The sequence below is a fragment of the Hevea brasiliensis genome, chromosome 14, assembly GCF_030052815.1.
Source record: "Hevea brasiliensis isolate MT/VB/25A 57/8 chromosome 14, ASM3005281v1, whole genome shotgun sequence".
NCBI classification, from domain to species: domain Eukaryota; kingdom Viridiplantae; phylum Streptophyta; class Magnoliopsida; order Malpighiales; family Euphorbiaceae; genus Hevea; species Hevea brasiliensis.
Genome location: NC_079506.1, coordinates 5724639 through 5743352, shown reverse-complemented (window position 1 = coordinate 5743352; position 18714 = coordinate 5724639). Strand labels below are relative to the sequence as shown.

Below are 18714 nucleotides of genomic sequence, written 5' to 3'. Positions count from 1 at the left end.
ACTTATGGGAGAAATTTTACGCACAGGAAATGAAATGATACGAGTTATGAATGTTAGATGCCCGATAATTTAGCCACTCTATTCCATGGGAAATCAGCAATACTAACATTGAGTCTGTAAGTTTTTTTTTTTTTTTTTGGCATTATTCGTTTTCAATAATTTAGCCACTCTATTCCATGCAAAGTATCCTTTTTTTTTTTCTTGTAATAGTTGGGAATTTATTTGCGTTATGATAAATTTTGCAGGAAACTTCATTGTGCCTTGTGCTCTTGACAAGTGATATGTATGAATAATGTTGCACTGGACTTTATCTTTAATTCCCACAGACACTGGGTCCTCGAGTATGAGGAATCGCATTTCTTTAGATCGCCGAAATTCTGATAAATTGGGAAGTGATGAGCAAATACAAACGATACAAAATTCATTGGTAGGTCATACTTCTATCCATCTTATTCTTTTTGTTATGTAATTCAGTCTTCATCTTCTTTTCATGGATATTAAAATTTAATTTTGATTTACGTGCAGAAGTTATTAGATTTCATTTTAGAACTATAACAAGATGTCATGGCAACAATTGCTCATACCCAATTAGGCATCTTCAGATCCTTCTTGGAATTTATCAGGTGAGTTTGAAGTTGTGTATAATTCTGTTACCTAACTGTTCAGGTCCATTTCTTTATTCTTCTTCTCTTTGCTAATGACATCAATAAATAATGGATTTGTTAAAATTTTGATATATTTGGATGTCTTTTCTATTACTTGCATGCAAAAGCTAGGCAAGTGCTCTGGAGTGAAATTCAGGTGTTACAAATTTTCCTGCAACTAAGATTGCAACTGAAAAATAACCAAGGATGATTTTTGTGTCAGACACATCAATTATTGAGCAATTTGGTGATTTCTTACTGCAGTGCTTCTCACATTCATCTTAAATATTGCAAAGGTATGAAAGAAATTTGAACATTTCCTTCGTTATATTACCATGATACCATTTCTAATTTTCTTTGCAAACATAGTTTCATTTGCATGCTTTTTCTGAAGAATAAAGTGTCACATAATAACCATTGTTCCCATCTTTCCCTTCTGCAGAATTCTAACTGTATACATAACCTGCAGTCACTTATAGACACTGGAAATGGGAGATCAAGGACAGATTATATTCCCATAGTTTCTTGGACCAGAAATATGAGTGATTTGAGAATGTTTTCATCACAAAAATGAAATCAGTGTACATCTTTTGTCCTTGTGTACCTCAAAGCTTCCTGCCTCTAATTCATTTCATCGGTACATGGAATTCCTCTTCGTCAATGTTACTATTAATTTTAAGATTCAGCCTCGTACCATATTCATCCAGTATGAAATTCCTTCTAAGCTTGAACATAATAATAATGATGAAATCTTTAATGCTTGTTAGTGTTTTAATGGTGGTTTCTCCACCATTCAACCATTACATCAAATATAAATCTATGGGTATCCAAGTCTCTGTTAGGCTACTTTTATTTTTAATGCTTGTTACTGTTAGTGTTTTAATTAACACATGAACTCTTGCCTTCTAGTAATTGCTTTAGTAATAAACCATTCTGTATTTATTTGGTTATGATAATTTTTAGACAAATTATTAAAAATAATTTCAGTGAAGGGGATAGATAGCAGTGGCCATCCTACAAGGCCTTCAAGGGGACAGGCTTTGCATGGAGCAGCAAAAGTGTTGGCTTATTTCGTCTTAAAACATTTTAAAGGTAAAAAAGAAAAAAGCTCAAAACTTCCCTCTTTAATTTCACTAAATGGTGCTCTTACTAATTAATTTCACTGCCTATCCTGTCAGTCTTTTAAACTTTATTTTGTTGTGATAGTTTTCTGCGATTACATGCACTTCCATGAACAATTGGCAATCGCTGCATGAGTTCTTTCAATTATTATGTTTGCAGATCAGATTTGAATGTTCATTTAACAAACTGAAGCAGAGAAGATATCAAGACAATGACTACAATCTGATAATGTAACATGTTGCTCTGACACAAGCCATGTATGTAATCTGCTGAAATCAGATATTTCTCAGTAACTCATCATTTCCTTGTGGATTTAACTAGGCAATTGGACTGATGATACGAATCATTTGTCAAGGGGGAAAAGAAGAAGACTTCATACAGTTGTTAATCATTGGTTGTCCCCAATCGAAAGAAAGATGTGGAAATTGGCCTTTCATTTCTCACATCCCAAATATTCAATTTGATTGGGAAAGAATTAAATGCACAGGATAATGAAGGACGAGTCAGTGCTTCTTCTCTTTAATTCGCAAATTCATTTTTTTTTTTTTATCTGAACTTATGTGAGAACATTTTCACTCTCTGATTCTGTTTGCACATGATGATGTGAAGGATAATTGTTCTATGCACAACAAATTTAGCCACTCTATTCCTTGGGGAAAGAGTAATAAACTGGCTCATCAAGAAAGAGGAGTCCCGGGACAACTGTTTATTTACATCCCTGAAATTCTAATAAATTGGAAAGTGTTGAACAAATGCAAACGGTGCTCAGCGCATCAGCAGGTCATGCTTCTATCCACTGTATTCTTTTTAGTAGAGTCTACTTCCAAAAGATTCATACGCAGGTACTTGTCCTTCTATCTCGGTAAAACATTTAAAAGTTCAAGAACAAAACTTCCAACTCGTTGAGCAAACTTATTTATCTTGGTCATTTCACTATTTTCCTAACTTGGGTTTCTTTTCCAGGGAATTTTGGTGCATATTCAAGTCAATGTGATCGTTAGTGATCTAGTTTTGCTGGATTTTAAGAATTTTGCATGGAATTTCACTTGTGCACATCTCTGAAAATTCCATGTAATAAATTGAAATCTGGAACTAGTGCAAAGGAAACTTGGAAGATAGTTTCTTGATTCAATCATCTAATTATTTATTTTTATTTTTATTCTCTCATGTAGAATGGTGGTTACAGAACAAAACAAGAAATGAGGAGCTCCAGTGCTACAATTACAACCTTGCTATGCTTTTCCAAATATATTAGATTTGTCATATTCTTGGAGTTTTGTTTCTTTTCTTTTTCTTCTTCCTCGGTCATTCCTCCTCTCTCTGATTTGAAGAAGCTCTGATTTGCCACATAGAAGAACTCGTGCCACACAGAGGCACGAGGTCTCCAAGTTGGGTTTCTTCAAATCTTGTCAATATTAAGTTACTGGATTGCAGATGTCAGCATCTCCCACCATTGCATCAAATCCTTTCTCTTCAAAACTTAGAGATTTCGGGATTAAATGATTTAGAATACATAGAAATTGAGGGACAAGGAACATCATTCTTCCCATCCCTCAAGTATCTGAAAATACAGTTTTGTTCTAAACTGATAGGATGGTGGAAGAAGAGGTATGAAGATGATAGTGATGATTCAACCACCATATCATCACCAGACCTACTCCAATTTCCTCGACTTTCTCGCTTCATTTGTCATTGTCGCCCTAATTTGAGTTGGATCCCTCAGTTTCCATCTATCGACGTTTTAGATTTGAGGGCAGTGAGCGTGCAACTTGTGCAGCAAATATTCACAACATCAATATCTTCTTCTTCTTCTTCTTCCTCAATCAGTCCTCCTCTCTCTAAATTGGAGAATCTTCAGATTGAGGAGATTGAGGAACTCAAATCTCTACCGTCAGATGTATTGCAGAATCTCACTTCTCTTCAAACTTTAAAGATTAGTAATTGCCCAAGATTAACTTCTCTGCCTCGAGAGATGTGTTCCCTAACATCTTTTTGAGAATTGGAAATTGATGATTGTCCCCTATTGAACGAAAGATGCGCAAATAAAAAAGGCGCAGATTGGCCTTTCATTTCTCACCTCCCAAATATTGAAGTTGATTACAAGAGAATTCAATGGGAGGGCCGCTATCGACTAAAGGACGAAGAAAAAACATCTAGAGCTTCTGTAAGTTGATGCTTTTCTCTTTAATCGGTCTATTTATTTTTTTTTCCCCTGAACTTATAGGAGAAATTTAACACAGGAAATGGAATGATACAAGTTAATGAAGATTAGATGCCTAATAATTTAGCTACTCTATACCATTGGAAATCAGCAGTGCTAACTTCGAGTTGTAAGTAACTTTATTTCATTATTTGTTTTCAATCAACCATCAAATACGCAGAGTATTCATTTTCCTTTTTTTCTTCTTTTAATAATTGGGAATTTATTTTCCTTTACAATAAAATTTGCAGGAAATCTCTTGTGCTTTGTGTTCTTGACAAGTGACATAAATGGATATGTAGGATTAATTTTGCACTGGATTTTCACTTTAATTTCTACATATACTGGCTTATCAAGTATGAGGAATTACATCAACAAATACTAAGACGCTGAATCCATTCGAAAACGTTGTTTCATTTCAAGCATTTTCTGAAGAATATGGTATAAAATATCAGGGTATTATAGTTTTGGATTCTTTTTAAAAGATTTTAAGGCAAGCAACTTTCTTTATGTCCATTGCTTAGTTTTTTCAAAATTGCAAGCATGAGAAATCTACTGTTCTTCAAAATTTTCTTTAAATCCTAACCTTATGAACCATCAACAAGCTTCAAATAATGCTCCCTACAATTATGTATGCAGGAAGAAACGAATTTGCTTTGCATCTTGAAGCAGGTATAAGGTCATAGACTGCAGCTATGACCCCACCATTGTTCCCATCTCCCTCTTCTACAGAATTCTAACTCTGTATATGGTGACATGCACGAATCACTGCTCAAATCTAGAGGAAATTTTGGTGACGACTTACAACCAGTATGAAATCCCTTCTAAGCTTAAGCATAATAATGATGATTATGAAATCTTTGATTCTTTTTAGTGTTTTATTGCTGGTTTCTCCACCATTCAAGCATTACAGCAAATATAAATCCAAGGGTATCCATGTCTTATTAGTGTTTTAATTAACACATGAACTCTTGCCTACTAGTAATTGTCTTAGTAATAAACCATTCTTTATTTATTTGCTTATGATAATTTTTAGACAAATTATTGAAAAAAACAATTTCATTGAAAGAGATAGATAGTAACGTTGATGTAGAACAAGAACAAAGAACAAACAAGGTCAAATCCTTGTAAAGAGAACTAATTCTCAAAGTTGTATTAATCTCAAGTAATTGTCATAGCAAAACTGAATGTAACTATGTCTATATATAATGTTTGTATAACCCTAAATATCTAATTATGAATTAAGGATCCCAATCTAATCCAATTAGGAATACAAAATCACAACTCTATTTATATTTAAATATTTACCATATTTCTTCCTAAAAATATGTACTCCTAAAATCCTTTGGAGTATGTTATACATCAAATGGCCATCCTTAAAGGCCTTGAAGGTGATAGGCTTTGCAAGGAGCAGCAAAACTGTCAGGATGCTTCTGTTCGAAATGCATGCTACAGGATGTCTTCTGACTTTGGTCTTTGGATGAAATCTTGCATATGACCTTTGCTTTGCTTCCTGATTCCCCTGTTGTCGTTGTTGGAGACGATCATGGCCAACTCCATGACCTCCTTTTCCTCTTGCAGGATGCTGGATTCCCTTTTGATAATCGCTTCTTAGTCTTCAATGGTGATTATGTTGACTGAGGCGCTTGAGGTCTCAAGACCTTCTTGCTTTTTTTAGCTTGGAAGGTAACTCTTTACACTGCTTCTCTCTGTATAATTCAAGATGCCATTTTTCTGTACCTCTCTATACTTGTCAAGGATTCAGATGCTTCTCACATCAATTATTAAATTACCTATCTTCATTTATCCACAAATGCTCTCTGTATTCTTTGCTGCCTTCATCCTTCTCCTGAATTCCTTTTCTTGGACAATTATAAGTGCATGAATTCAATACCTGTATCATATTTAATTGAAAAAAACTATGGCATAGTCACTGAATTAGAAGTTAGCTGATGTTACATATCAGACCTGCACAATTGCTGAAACAGAGAAATAGGGAGAGAAAGAGATAGAAAGGTACTGGGTGAGGAGAGAATTAGAATGGGTGAGAAGAGAAATAGGAAGGGATGAGATTAGAATTAGAGAAGAAGAGAGAAAGAGGTATTCTGCATTTGTTAGTGATTCTAGGAATGCCCAATTACAGCCATTCTTTCCTATTTATGCTAACCGCTACAAAATAACAGAATATTGCCCACCTAAGTCAACTTATCCAGCCCAGCCAACTCATCTAGCTCATCCCATCCCTGAGTCTTAACAGCTGAACAATGTTAGTGATGTTTTTTTGTTTCCTTCCTATGCAGTTATCTAGAGATCATTAGTTAGATATTATTCACTTTCTGCACTCATTTTATTTTTCTCTTCAGGAATTGGCCTATGCTTTTTGACTTATTAATTCAAAAGTCAACTTCTCTTGAGAATATGGAGGTTCTCAAATAGTGAGATTCCTGGATGAAAATAGAAAGGTTTATATTCATTCAAGATCTCAGTATTAGTCACTGCAAAAAGTTCAAAAGCTATTGGAGGGTATTGGAGGGTGTCTCTAACAAATTGGCAATTGTTTGCATGAGTTCTCTCTAACAAATTGAAGCGGAAAAGATATCAAGACAATGACTACAATCTGATGATTTAACAGGTTGCTCTAACACAAGCCATGTATGTAACCTGCTGAAATCAGACATTTCTTAGTGACTCATCATTTCCCTGTGCATTTACCTATTCAATTGGACTGATGACATGAGTCATTTGTCAAAGGTGAAAAGAAGACTGCATACAGTTGTTAATCATTGGTTGTCCCCAGTTGCAAGAAAAATGTGGAAATTGGCATTTCATTTCTCACATCCCAAATGTTCAACTTGATTGGGAAAGAAATAAATGCACAGGAAAATGAAGTATATTCTTCTCTTCAATTCGCAAATTTGACTTATTTTTTTTTCTGAACTTATAGGAGAAATTTTTCACTCTCTGATTCTATTTGCACAGAATAGTGTGAAGGATAAGTATTCCATGCACCACAAATTTAGCAACTCTATTCCTTGGGAAAAGAGCAATAAACTGGCTCATCAAGAAAGAGGAGTCCCACGGTTACTGGTTTTTTACATCCCTGAAATTCTAATAAATTGGGAAGTGTTGAACAAATGCAAACGGTGCTGAGTGCATTAGCAGGTCACGCTTCTATCCATTGTATTCTTTGGAATAGAGTCTACTTCAAGAAGATTCATACACAGGTACTTGTCCTTCGACCTTGAACTTCTAACTCACTGAGGAACCTTATTTATCTTTCTTATTTCACTAATTTCTCAACTTTGGTTTCTTTTCCAGGGAATTTTGGTGCATATTCAAGTCAATTTGATCATCAGGGATATAGTTTTGCTGGATTTTAAGAATTGTACATGGAATTTCACATTGTCCACATCTCTGAAAATTCCAAGTAATAAATTGAAATCTGGAACTAGTGCAAAGGAAGCTTAGAAGATAGTTTCTTGATTCAATCATCTAATTATTTATTTTTATGTTTATTCTCTCATGTAGAAAGAATGGTGGTTACAGAACAAAACAAGAAATGAGGAGCTCCAGTGCTACAATTACAACCTGGCTATGCTTTTCCAAATATATTAGATATGTCATATTCTTGGAGTCTTGTTTCTTTTCTTTTTCTTCTTCCTCGATCATTCCTCCTCTCTCTGATTTGAAGAAGCTCTGATTTGCCACATAGAAGAACTCGAATCTCTACTGCTAGATGGACTGCAGAATCTAACTCGAATCTCTACTGCTAGATGGACTGCAGAATCTCACTTCTCTTAATAATTAGAGATTTGGGGATGCTCAAGATAGGCGTCTTTGCCTTGAGCGATGTGAGCAGACTTGATCAACTTGACAATCGGAAAGTCAATTGTGGTCCGATTCAGGCTGATTTGTGGACAGCAGATAGAGAACACTTGGATCTACATTCTGTATGGTGAAATCATGCACTTTTCTACATTTTCTCTTATGTTTAATCTCGTTGTTGTTAAGATTAATTTGTGTAGCTGCTATGAGAATTTGGATGAGACATTCCTCTTCAAAGAGGTTTTCCACGTAAAAAATCTTTGCGTTCTTAGTATGATTGATTTTGTTGAGATTAGCATATTTTTTGGTTTGATAACTTTTCATAGTCTATTTATACCTAAAATTTTATATTATTTATTCCTACATACCTTTTATATATATATGTATATATATATGTTACTCAAAAAAAATTTTTATATTAAATTTAACATATAAAAATATTATTAAATCAAGTATGAAAGCATTAAATCAACGTGAACAAAGCAATATTAAATTTTGAAAAACTAAATTTTTATAAAATATTAAATTTTTAAAAGCTTAATTATTTATTTATTTATTTTTCAGACTACATTCAAATTAATGAAATTAATATGAACGAGCCAATTTTGCATTGGTTATATATATATAATTTAAAATTTTATATGAATTATAAATCGTTTTAAGTAGAGTAAATTAAATTATTTCAAAATCGTTTTACCTCTATAATTTCATGAAAAAAAATAGAATTTTCATTAAAGGCATAGCTTAAGGCTATTTTTCTTCTCATTGAAGAAAAAAAAATCATTTTTTTAAAAATCACATTATAAATATCTCTATTTATGGATTAGAATTTTTGTTATAATTTTTATTTTTTTCCTTATTAATTAAAATTTTCTCCATCTTTAAAGAAAATGATTGATTTTTATTTTTGTCGTTTATCAATTTTCTCCATCTTTTGTAATTAATATTTTTTAAATAAATATATCATTAAACCAAAGTGAAGGATGCAAAGTTCTACATACGAAATTATTTAATATCCCTTATCTTAATTGGACAAACAATTGATTTGATTTAATTTAATTTTAAAATAAATAGGACTCTTTTTGTAATATTAAAAAAATTATATACAAAACGTATTAAGTGAACAAGTATTACGATTTTACTAAATGAAAAATAAAATTACAAATCCACACATTAGCAGAATCAAAATCAACGGAAAATTGAATGCCAACAAAAATAATATTAATAATTTATCATTAGAAATTAATAAGAGAGATTTCAATTACATTTATAAAAATATACAATTAATATATTATACTTATAAAATATATAATTAATTTTATATATTTAGTAAAAGACTTAAAACTATAAAAGTAAACTTGATTATAAAAATATAATAAAATTTGAAAATAAAAATTGGATATCCTTCTAAAAGCAGAAAATTATTAAATCGCATATATTTATTCTTTTTTAAAGTGAAGAATTTAATTATTAAAAAATTATATTTTTTGTATGATTCTATTTAAAGATCAATGGAAGAAATTTTTTATTACTTTTTTTTGCTACTCCTATATATAATTGATCCACGTATATGAAATAAATAAAATTTAACTTTAAATTAATAATTTTATACCTAAAATATATAATATAAATCAATTATTAGGAGAATATTATAAACTTAAAAAATAAAGTGTTTATAACATTATAAAAATTGTTTATAACATTATAAAAATCATTATATAAAAGGTTCTCCTGATACTGCTTTATTCTTTCCAGCTAATTCTGAGTTACAATTAAAAGCTTTTAGTAACTCAGATTGGGTTGGATGTCTTGACACTCACAAGTCTATTACAGGCTACTGCATCTTTCTTGATTCTTCTCTTATTTGTTGGATAGCTAAAAAGCAATCAACAGTATCTCGGTCATCTTCCGAAGTCGAGTATGGGGCCTTGGTAACAACTACTGTATACCATTCGAAATCAGCAGTACTAACATCGAGTTGTAAGTATCAAATATGCAGACCATTTCCTTTTTTTTTTTTTTTTCTTCTTTTAATAATTGGGAATTTTTTTTCCTTTATGATAAATTTTTCAGCGAATTTCTTTGTGCTTTGTGTTCTTGGCAAGTGACATGATAATGGATATGTATGAATAATTGGGACGTGTTGAACAAATTCTGATAAATTGGAAAGTTTTGAGCAGTTCATGCTTCTATCCATTGTATTCTTTACAATAAAATCCGCTGCCAGAAGATTCATACGCAGGTACTCGTCCTTCTCGGTAAAACGTTTAAAAGTTCTACAGCAGAACTTCTAACTCATTGAGGAACCTTATTTATCTCTCTCATCTCACAAATTTCCCAACTCGGTTACCTTTTCCTGGGAACTTTGGTGCATATTCAAGTCGATGTGATCATCAGTGATCTAGTTGTGCTGGATTTTAAGAATTTTGCATAAAATTTCACTTGTCCACATCTCTGAAAATTCCGAGTAATAAATTGAAATCTGGAACTAGTGCAAAGGAAACTTGGAAGGTAGTTTCTCGATTCAATCATCTAATTATACATATTATGTTTATTCTCTCCATTTTCTCTCATGTAGAAAGAATGGTGGTTAAAGAACAAAACAATATATGAGAAGCTCCAGAGTTACAGTCACAATCTTGCTGATTTTCCAAATATATTACAAGTAGAAAAATTTAGTGGTATGCCATATGCTTGGAGTTTTGTTTCTTTTCTTTTTCTTCTTTCTCAATCATTTCTCCTCTCTCTGAAATGAAGAAGCTCTTGATTTGCCATATAAAGGAACCCGAATCTTTACTGCTAGATGGACTGCAGGATCTCACTTCTCTTCAATAATTAGAGATTTGGAGGTGCCCAAGAATGACGTCTGTGCCTTGAGAGATGTGTTGCTCACCTCTGTTGGCTATTCATGGGTGTAGAGACAAGAATTGTGTGAGACGAACAAAATAGGTGAACAGGTTAAACTCAATACAATTCAATGTCGATAATAGACTTGCGAAGAAGAGAGCAGGTTAAACTCAATAAAGGGCCTCCTGTATCCTGGAAAAATAGGTGAACAGAGCGTTCGACTCAGAGAGTAAAATACTGATTTTAAGTACAATTACTAAAGCTAATGCATTCTAAAGAGTGGAATGCAATACTTTCCTAGTTTTTATACAAATTACATTATAAATAACAAAAAGGTAATTTGAAACACTCACACGGGTATTCAAACAGCATATATATGAGAGCTGATCCCCTATATAGCTCTCTTAATTCAACCTCTGCCAGCGAGTACATCTCAAGCCGGATTTTCTCTTAATAGACCAAATGTGGAGGCCAACGAGATCATCTCAAGCCATGCCTACCCCTATTTATCCATAAAAGAATCGGGTCCTAGCGAGTCAAGCTCCAGCCGCGTCTACCCGTCCGGTTCATATCCAATATCACACACCACACGCACGCCAACACACACACCGCTCCAAATTACCATAAAACAGCATCTATAACATTTCATCAAATAAAGATGCAATATAAAACGTGCCTAGTATTTAACTATATAAATATATATTTACAAGTGATGCATGGGCATACCTGAATATATAATAATATTGAAATTATAATTAAAATCAATATTTTACTCACAGACGTAAATCGAGGTCACTGTGATGGCTGGGTGGAGGAGAAAGGCTATCACAGCTCACTTGACAATTACATTACAATTTTTTAATACAATTGACTCAATACAAGCTTAAAAAGAAGCAAAGACACCCTAAGTTATGTCAAAAATCCAGCAGAGTTTCTCCTATACTTAGAACCTACCCAACCTGCAAAAGGGTTCAAAAGATACTTTTATATCCACAAGTCTCACAACTACAACTCAATCACATCACATGACCCCTCTTGGGCCCATCCAAACAGTCAATAACTATAATTTTAGAAAATTATAATTTGCAAAAACTACCCAAATTAACTCTAAAAATTTCAAAATTTTGCTCTGCAGTCCTTAGCAATATTATAGAGGTAACACAGAATGAATTATAATTTTCTAGCTACCCACGAATATTTTATGAAATTTTATTCTAAATCCAGCACTATAAAATTGAAGAAACTTGGAGTTCGGGTTTACCTATGTCAATTCTGATACTTGGAACACGTCCAAAGTGTCTGAAAATGGTGGGGAAGCATATAACTTTGACCCGATTCCGAAGTGATTCCGGCAGCTTATCTGCTCAGTCCGAAATTATAGATTCTAGCGACGATCGAATTGCCACGAAATGAAAGTACTTACGTAAAGCCCACAACACTAGGGGTTAGACTAAAATATTTATATTTACATATAAAATAATTATTTAAAAATTGAGGGTGTTACATTGACAATCAAAAAGTCAATTGTGGTCCAATTCAAGCTGATTTGTTTAGGATTGATTTTTTTGTACCAATGCTGTTGGTTTGGGTTTTGGCCTGCTATGCTTGCTTTTTGTTTTGCTTTTGGAACTCTATTTTGTGATGTTTCTTTTCATATCTGTGTTGAGATGTATGCTTCTCCAGGTTTTTTCACTTAGCATGCTAAATCCTAAGTTGGGAATCTTTGGGAAACGTGCTGGTTTGGGTTTAGCTTGATTTGTTTATGCTAAGTTTTTCCTAGTTTTATTAATATAAGTAATCTCACTTCAATCTTCATTCTGTGTGGTTGGATTATGGATTGGAGCTCTCCAAACCAAAAATAGTTTCCAAAACAATAATGTGCTATTTAGTTAAATTTTGCACTTTTCTACATTTTCTTTTCTTTTTTTTTTTTTCTAATAATATCATTGTTATTGGGATTAATTTGTATTGCTACAGTGAAAAATTGGATGAGGTGTTTGTAACCTTACTTTTATAATAGTGGAGAAAAAGTCCCATTGTTTTTCCCATTTAATTTGAAGAGTTTCTCCATGTAAAAATTTTTGTACTATTAGTATGATTGATTTTGTTGAGATTGAGCATATATTTTGTTGATAACTTTCTATAGTCTATTTACACCTAAAATTTTATATTATTTATTACTACATAGCTTTATTAGTTTTGCTTAATTATATATAAAGGAGTCTATCTTGACATTCCAAATAATAATAATAATAATAATAATACACATAAATTACTCCAAAAATATGCTATCAGTACTAAAAAATAAATTACTCCAATCTCTACCATCAGTACTAACCATTTGGCTAATAATTTGGCTACTCCATTCCATTGGAAATCAGCAGTAGTAACATCGAGCCTGTAAGCATCTTTCTGTCATTATTTGTTTTCAGTCTACCATCAAATATGCAGAGGATCGGATCCATTTTCCTTTTTTTGTTCTTCTGTTAATAATTGGGAATTTATTTCCTTCATGATAAATTTTGCAGGAAATTTCTTTCTGCTTTGTGTTATTGGCAAGTGACATGATAATGGATATATATGAATAATACAAAGCATGAGGAATCACATGATGCTGAATCCATTCGTCGGTCATGCTTCTATCCATCTTATTCTTTTTGTTGTGTAATATTAGTCTTCATTTTCTTTTCATGGATTATGAAGTTCAATTCTGATTTACGTGCCTAAGTTACTAGATTTTTCATTTTCATTCTTTTTGTTGTGATATTGCTCGTTTTATTATTCCATCAATCTCAAAAGTCTAAATAATTAAAACAATCATAGTTTTGTTGTAAAAAATAATATCTATGGGACGATATCGTTTTATACTATTTTTAACGATGTGTAAACTTATGGGTTCCATACGCAACAGTTGGATATGATTGTACAAAGAGGTGTATATCTTTTTTCCAATGGAAAATCCAAATTTAATGTTCCTCCGATTGGACTCGTAGAAAAACTTCAAAAAGTATTATACAGTGGCTCGCATCTAGTGAAATGTATTTCTGCTATGTGGCTAAACATAAATTTTATGCTTTGTCATACTATGATGCGCCAACTCAATCAGAATTGTGAAATTATTATTATTTTTCTGTATAAATGGTTAATATCATTTGTGCAAAAATAATATATTGATATATACTTCATTATAGTATTCTTTTTACAATTAATGAAATCATCTTCCTTCCAAAAAAATAATATTAGCCAAATCAAATTAAAATAAGGGTTGAGTTGAATTGAACTAAATAGAAAAAGTTTTGATTTGATTAAATTCACTTCAATTTATTGACTTGGGCTTATTTTGTTAAGTATATTTAATTTTTTATATTTTATTCTTTAGACATATTATAAATTTCATAAATTATGCATTGTATTCCATAAAGTTCAAAAAAAAAAAAAATTGATCATAGATTGGACAAAATAGTTGTTTTAGTTTTTGATAAAAGTAACTGAATCAAAACAAAATTTTAACTTTCTAAAAAATACTAATTGAATCAAATTAAATCAATTAAAAAATTAATTAAAATGGTTTGATTCATTTTTTGATTATAATTTATTTTTATTTACTTCTAATTTTATGAAATTAATTTTTGAAATTAAATGGTCAGCCCACCTTATCCTAATGGTTTGGGAACTTATTTGCTTTTGAACGATCCTTAAAGACAGAGGGTATATGCCATGGAGCGGATATTGAATCGTAATTAAACTATATAATTATTAATATATTTTTATTAAATTTAAGTAAATTATTAAATGATTTAAATTAAATTTCAATATAAGAAATGAAAATTTTATTAGAAATTAAATTTTTAAAAATAAATTTCATCTTTATTTGTCACTACATATGAACACCAAACTTTCATTCAAGGCTTTCTGCGATTCTTTCTGTTGCCTTAATTTCAAAGATACAACAAAGAATAAAGAATAGCAAAAACATTTAAAAAGGTTTTTTTTTTCTGATTAAAGTAATATATATAACACTTTGATCTTCATTTTGTATGGGTGGATCATGAAACTAATTATATATAAAGAGTCTATCTTAACATTCAAAAAAAAAAAAAAATGTGCCTATAATACTAAAAAATAATGGCTTAAAGTTCAATTACACTCTTATACTTAATGGAAAAGTTAAATTTAACCCATTTACAACTTTTTGTTCAATTTAGCTTAGAAATTTCACTTTAAACTCAATTTTACTTAAAAATCAAGAAAATAAAAATACTAAGTTTCTTAATTTTTGGGATTAAATCAAGAAATCAGAAAATTTTTAGGCAGACGGTTCCACAACCTGCGACATAACCAATTCAGCTTGTGTCGTTTACTGAAAATGGCTAACGTGGCACTTTCATTCCTCTGATTTAATATATCATTTTCTCTAGAATTTTCTGCCTTTTTACCCATTCTAGGGCAGTGTTACACTCATTTCATATAGGCATTTTAAGGTAGTTTTGCATCCATTTTGCCCTTATATTTTAGTATATTTTATGTTTTTAGCTTTATTTTATCTTATTTGTTAATTTTAGATACTTTATATTTGATTTTCGTAATTTTTATTGTTTTGATAGGATTTTGTGGCAAATCAAAGATCAATGAGTGCAATAGGAAATAATTTGAAGAGATTTGAAGTTCTTTAAGCGTGGAGGAAAGTTGAAGAAATCAAGCCTTGAAAGAGCAAACTAGCTGAAATTTGCTTGAGACTTTGCTTAAGGTCATGCTTAGGGTAAAGCAGCAGTGCTTAAGGTGCAGCACAAGTCAAGCATGAGCAGAAAAAATCCATTTTACTCTAAGTCTGCCGAGAGTTCTTGAAGTCCGCTTAACCTTAAGCGCACAGCGACTGAGGCTGCTAAAATTTGCTAAGAAGTCGCTTAGGTTAAGCCGAACCCTAAGCGGCATCGCCTAACGTGAATAGTGTCACGACTTGGATAATTTTACACCTCATTTCCTATCCACTCCTTGGCTCTTATTTACTTTTAGGGCAACTTTTTGGAACCATATAAATTCATCATTTCCTTATTTTTGCTATAAGGGGAAAGGGAGAAAAAACAAAGAAAAAAAAAATAGAAAGAAGAAGAGGCGCCATTTTCTCTGGGAAGAGGAGCTGCTGCACGAGTTTGGAGCTCCAGAAACCAGAAACCTTGGTTCTTCCACCTGGGTTTTCCTATTTCAGTCCTTTTATCATGTTTTTCTTTATTCTTCCATCTATATTTCTTGTAAATACCATCATGAGTGAGTAATTTCTTTAGATTTCAGAGTTGGGAAATATGTTTTAGATTAATTTGTGGATTTGGATTGGGTATTTCCTTATCTTATATGAATATGAGTTTTGATTCCTTCCTTGTGTGCTTGATTTACTTGCCTAATGTTGGTACCCATTGGGTATTGTGTTAATCTTTGATTGAAGGACCGAAAGGTGAAAGTCATTGATGGGTAATCATGGATTGGAACTTAAAATCACCTAGATTTAGAAATAAACTAGGACTTTAAGAGGAATTAATTATTGGTTACAAAACTTAATGGGTTTTAAAGTAATCAAATACATACGAAAGTAGGTTTGGTTATTTTAGAATACACTTTGATTTGCTTGAAAAAGATATCAAAGGGATTTAGAATCAATTTCCTTCAAACTCTATTTTTCCCTAAAAATTGGAATGCCCAAGACAAATCCCAATTAATTTATGCATAAACCCCCAACTCTGGAATCACTTTTACCATAATTAGACTTTCGTTTAAATTACCCATTGATAATTTAGTTTAATCGCGAACTAGAATTAGAATTTATTTGTTTGCTCTTTACCCATTTCAATTAGATTAATCAATTTACCTTGCTCATTACACTTACCATTTATTCGTTAATCATTAGCCCAAATAATCGCTTCATTCATAGTTTAGTAATCAAACAGCAAATCCTCGTGGGAACGATACTTGATTCATCACTTTATTACTTGAGACGACCCGTATACTTGCGGATAAGTCACATCAAGTTTTTGGCGCCGTTGCCAGGGATTTGATTTTTTGTTTGATATTGAACAATTGTTTATTTGGTTAATTTGGGCATTTTATTTTATTTCTTTTTACCATTTTACTTTGAGAGTTTGTTTATTTTTGTTTTTCAGGTGCTTTATTTTATGAGAAGGTCAAAAAGTGAAGAAATCAATTTATTCTTTGACCCAGAAATAGAGAAGACAGCAAAAGCTTTAAGAGCAGAATCTAAGAGGAGAAAAGCTGAAATTAAAGCTCAACAACAACAAGAAAGAGCACAAGAGCAAGAGGAACTACAAGAAGAAATGGCCAACAACAACAATAACAACCGCTCTGTGAAAGATCATGCCTATCCTAACATTGGAGATTTCATGCCAAGTATCACAAGACCAAGAGTAGAAGCTAATAATTTTGAATCAAGCTCGCACTCACAAATGGTACAACAAGCACAATTTGGAGGAAATCCAAGTGAAAGTCCACATGTGCATCTAGCACACTTTCTTGAGATCAGTGATATGTTGAAGATAAATGGAGTTTCTGATGATGCAATTCGACTCAGATTATTTCCTTTTTCTCTGAAGGACCGAGCTAGAGAGTGGTTACATTCTTTGCCACCGGGTTCTATCACAACATGGGATGAACTTTCTCAAGCATTTTTAGCTCAATATTTTCCACCAAGCAAGACAGCTAAGCTAAGAAATGAGCTGACTTCTTTTAAACCTAGAGATGATGAGAGCTTGTATGAAGCATGGGAGAGGTACAAGGATTTGCAAAGGAGATGTCCACATCATGGGATTCCTAAGTGGATGCTTGTTCAACACTTTTACAATGGAGTTTCACCAGCTATTAGAAGTACAATTGATGCATCTTCTGGAGGTGACCTTATGGAGAAATCTGAAGATGAAGCTTTTTCCTCTCTTGATAAAATAGCTTATAACAACTACCAATGGAGTTGTGAGGGGAATGAGATCAAGAAACCAGTTGGTATGTTTGAGCTTGATGCCATGAATATGATTAATGCTAAGTTTGATGCTTTGACAAGGAAAATGGACAAGCTAAGCATGAAAGTAGATTCTTCAGCCGGAGGTTCTAGTAATTCAAGAGAAGTTGAGCTGCAAATGTCAATTGTGCGCAGATTTTTCTGCACTTAATCAAGATTTTTCAAGTGAGCAAGTGGATTATGTGGGAACTACAATCAAAGACTGTGGTAACCCATTTTCTGCAACTTATGATCCAAAGATGGAGAAACCACCCCAATTTCTCTTGGGAGGTAGACAAGGGCAAAATCGAATTTTCAAAGAACCTTACGGATATCAACAAAATCAGAATTTTCAGCAGAATAGAGGTCCCCCTCCTGGAATTTCTAAACCTCAAAATGCACCTGCTCCACCTCTACCACAACAAGCACAATTAGATAAGACAGCTAGATTGGAATCTATGATTGAAACTCTACTTGTGAGCCACCAAAGTCAACAAGAAATGATTTCTCAATTAGCATCTAAAGTGGATCAAATGGCAACACACAACAAGATGTTAGAGAATCAGATAGCTCAACAAGCTAGCTCTTCAAGTAACAAGGCATTTGGGAACCTTCCTAGCCAACCAGAAAATTCAAGGGAGCATTGCAAGGCTATTACATTGAGAAGTGGAAAAATATTGGAGAATGGAAATAAAAAGATTGAAGAGAAAGTTGAAGAAAAGAAAAGCAGAGAAGGAGATGAACAAACTGAAGCTGAAGTTAGAATTGAAGCTGAGAAAGAAAATTCAATGGAAGAAAAAGGAAGTAAGGAGAGGGAGAGCAAAGAGGAAGAACCTAAATATGTTACACCTAAAGCCTACATGCCACCTTTACCATTCCCACAAAGGTTTCAGAAAGCAAAATTGGATAAACAATTTGGGAAGTTTTGGAGGTATTGAAGTCTTTGCATGTGACTATTCCTTTCACTGATGCCTTAGCACAAATGCCTTCATATGCTAAATTTTTGAAGGAGATTTTATCTAACAAGAAGAAATTGGAGGAATTTGAGACTGTAGCTCTCACGGAAGAAAGCAGTGCTA

General features: G+C 32.4%; 1 protein-coding gene and 1 non-coding gene across 44 annotated transcripts in view; one reads left to right on the top strand and one right to left on the bottom strand.

Annotated features, from left to right (window-relative positions):
- Nucleotides 1–13387, top strand: part of LOC110672416 (putative disease resistance protein RGA4) — a 64103-nt gene extending 50716 nt beyond the window's left edge. For 6 of the 43 annotated variants that reach the window (XR_009143637.1, XR_009143636.1, XR_009143639.1 and 3 more), the window contains 9 exons: nt 2730–3930; nt 4007–4096; nt 4606–4776; nt 5548–5652; nt 6330–6618; nt 6718–6854; nt 6946–7190; nt 7285–7393; nt 7495–8065. Coding sequence is in view for 36 of the 43 variants with exons in the window: in XM_058135583.1 (XP_057991566.1) it covers nt 27–33 (7 nt within the window). In the remaining 7 variants the exon portion in view is untranslated. Of the gene's footprint in view, nt 1–26; nt 117–245; nt 428–525; nt 624–772; nt 941–1086; nt 1282–1631; nt 1737–1925; nt 2024–2087; nt 2269–2375; nt 2609–2729; nt 3931–4006; nt 4097–4217; nt 4408–4605; nt 4777–5506; nt 5653–6329; nt 6619–6717; nt 6855–6910; nt 7191–7284; nt 7394–7494; nt 8066–13166 lie in introns of those variants that run through there. The other 37 variants (XM_058135583.1, XM_058135572.1, XM_058135588.1 and 34 more) reach the window with 37 other exon arrangements.
- Nucleotides 13388–17345: 3958 nt separating this feature from the next.
- On the bottom strand, nt 17346–17452 carry LOC131173735 (small nucleolar RNA R71). Its single transcript, XR_009144049.1, has one exon. It is a non-coding gene; the product is annotated as a small nucleolar RNA R71 (small nucleolar RNA).
- Nucleotides 17453–18714: the final 1262 nt, after the last annotated feature.